General features: G+C 35.0%; 1 protein-coding gene across 1 annotated transcript in view; it reads right to left on the minus strand.

Annotated features, from left to right (window-relative positions):
- Nucleotides 1–1491, minus strand: part of LOC108732830 (scavenger receptor class B member 1) — a 21233-nt gene that overhangs the window by 1615 nt on the left and 18127 nt on the right. Inside the window, exon 5 of the mRNA XM_018463811.1 lies at nt 289–489. Within this exon, the coding sequence (XP_018319313.1) occupies nt 289–489 (201 nt within the window). The remainder of the gene's footprint in view (nt 1–288; nt 490–1491) is intronic.

Genomic DNA, 1491 nt, shown 5'->3' on the forward strand with positions numbered 1-1491 from the left:
TTTTTTTTGTGGAAATGAAAGACAGTTTTCGTATAATAAACAAATACTTTATTAAATTATATATTGACCGTTCTGGTCCAACACCTTTTGCCATCTTTCTGGTAGCAGCATAATTCCACGCTCATAAAATCTTTGGTCTTTGCTGGCAAAAAACTGATCGAGGAGGTTTTTGACCTCCTCATTTGAGGTGAAGGTTTTACCGTCTAGATAACCGATTTTTTTGGGAAACATTTCGAAATGCATTTTGTTTATTTTTATTACCAATTCGTGAAAAAAAGACAGTCTTACCCTATCTATGATTCCAAATCTGGGAAAATCGATCCAGTTGGGAACGACCTTATTCGCTAAACTGACCAACGGGTCGTCGTATCCAAAAAGGTAGTCGTGAACTGATGTATTAACGAATGATGGAGAGCCTAAGTAACTACTAACGGAGGACACGGCTAAGTTGACAAACATCGAGTAATTTTGTAAGGCAGCTGTGATTCCCTGAAAAAAAAAATGCGAAATGTTACTACGAAATTAAATACGAGGATTGTGCTATTATGTCTAACACGAACAGATGATTTACTTCAAATTTGCGTTTGTTTTATTTTTTTTGTGGCTTTCTAGGAGACAGTTTTCTCTCACTTGAATATGAAGAGTATCTGCCAATATAGTACAAAAGAAAACGAAGTTTTGTAGGAAATTGTTTATAAAAATTAAACCTATTGACAAATAATTTTGAAAATCAGTAGTGTTATAGTCTAATGGTTAACAAATCGATAGACAATTCCCCACAATCGATCACGATCGATAAGCTTTTTTTTATTTCCCCTGATTTTCATATTCAAGTGAGAGAAAACTGTCTCCTAGAAAGCCACAAAAAAAATAAAACAAACGCAAATTTGAAGTAAATCATCTGTTCGTGTTAGACATAATAGCACAATCCTCGTATTTAATTTCGTAGTAACATTTCGCATTTTTTTTTTCAGGGAATCACAGCTGCCTTACAAAATTACTCGATGTTTGTCAACTTAGCCGTGTCCTCCGTTAGTAGTTACTTAGGCTCTCCATCATTCGTTAATACATCAGTTCACGACTACCTTTTTGGATACGACGACCCGTTGGTCAGTTTAGCGAATAAGGTCGTTCCCAACTGGATCGATTTTCCCAGATTTGGAATCATAGATAGGGTAAGACTGTCTTTTTTTCACGAATTGGTAATAAAAATAAACAAAATGCATTTCGAAATGTTTCCCAAAAAAATCGGTTATCTAGACGGTAAAACCTTCACCTCAAATGAGGAGGTCAAAAACCTCCTCGATCAGTTTTTTGCCAGCAAAGACCAAAGATTTTATGAGCGTGGAATTATGCTGCTACCAGAAAGATGGCAAAAGGTGTTGGACCAGAACGGTCAATATATAATTTAATAAAGTATTTGTTTATTATACGAAAACTGTCTTTCATTTCCACAAAAAAAAACGAAATGACTTTCCGAACAACCCTATA

Source organism: Agrilus planipennis, unplaced genomic scaffold, assembly GCF_000699045.2.
Source record: "Agrilus planipennis isolate EAB-ADULT unplaced genomic scaffold, Apla_2.0 scaffold68, whole genome shotgun sequence".
NCBI lineage: Eukaryota > Metazoa > Arthropoda > Insecta > Coleoptera > Buprestidae > Agrilus > Agrilus planipennis.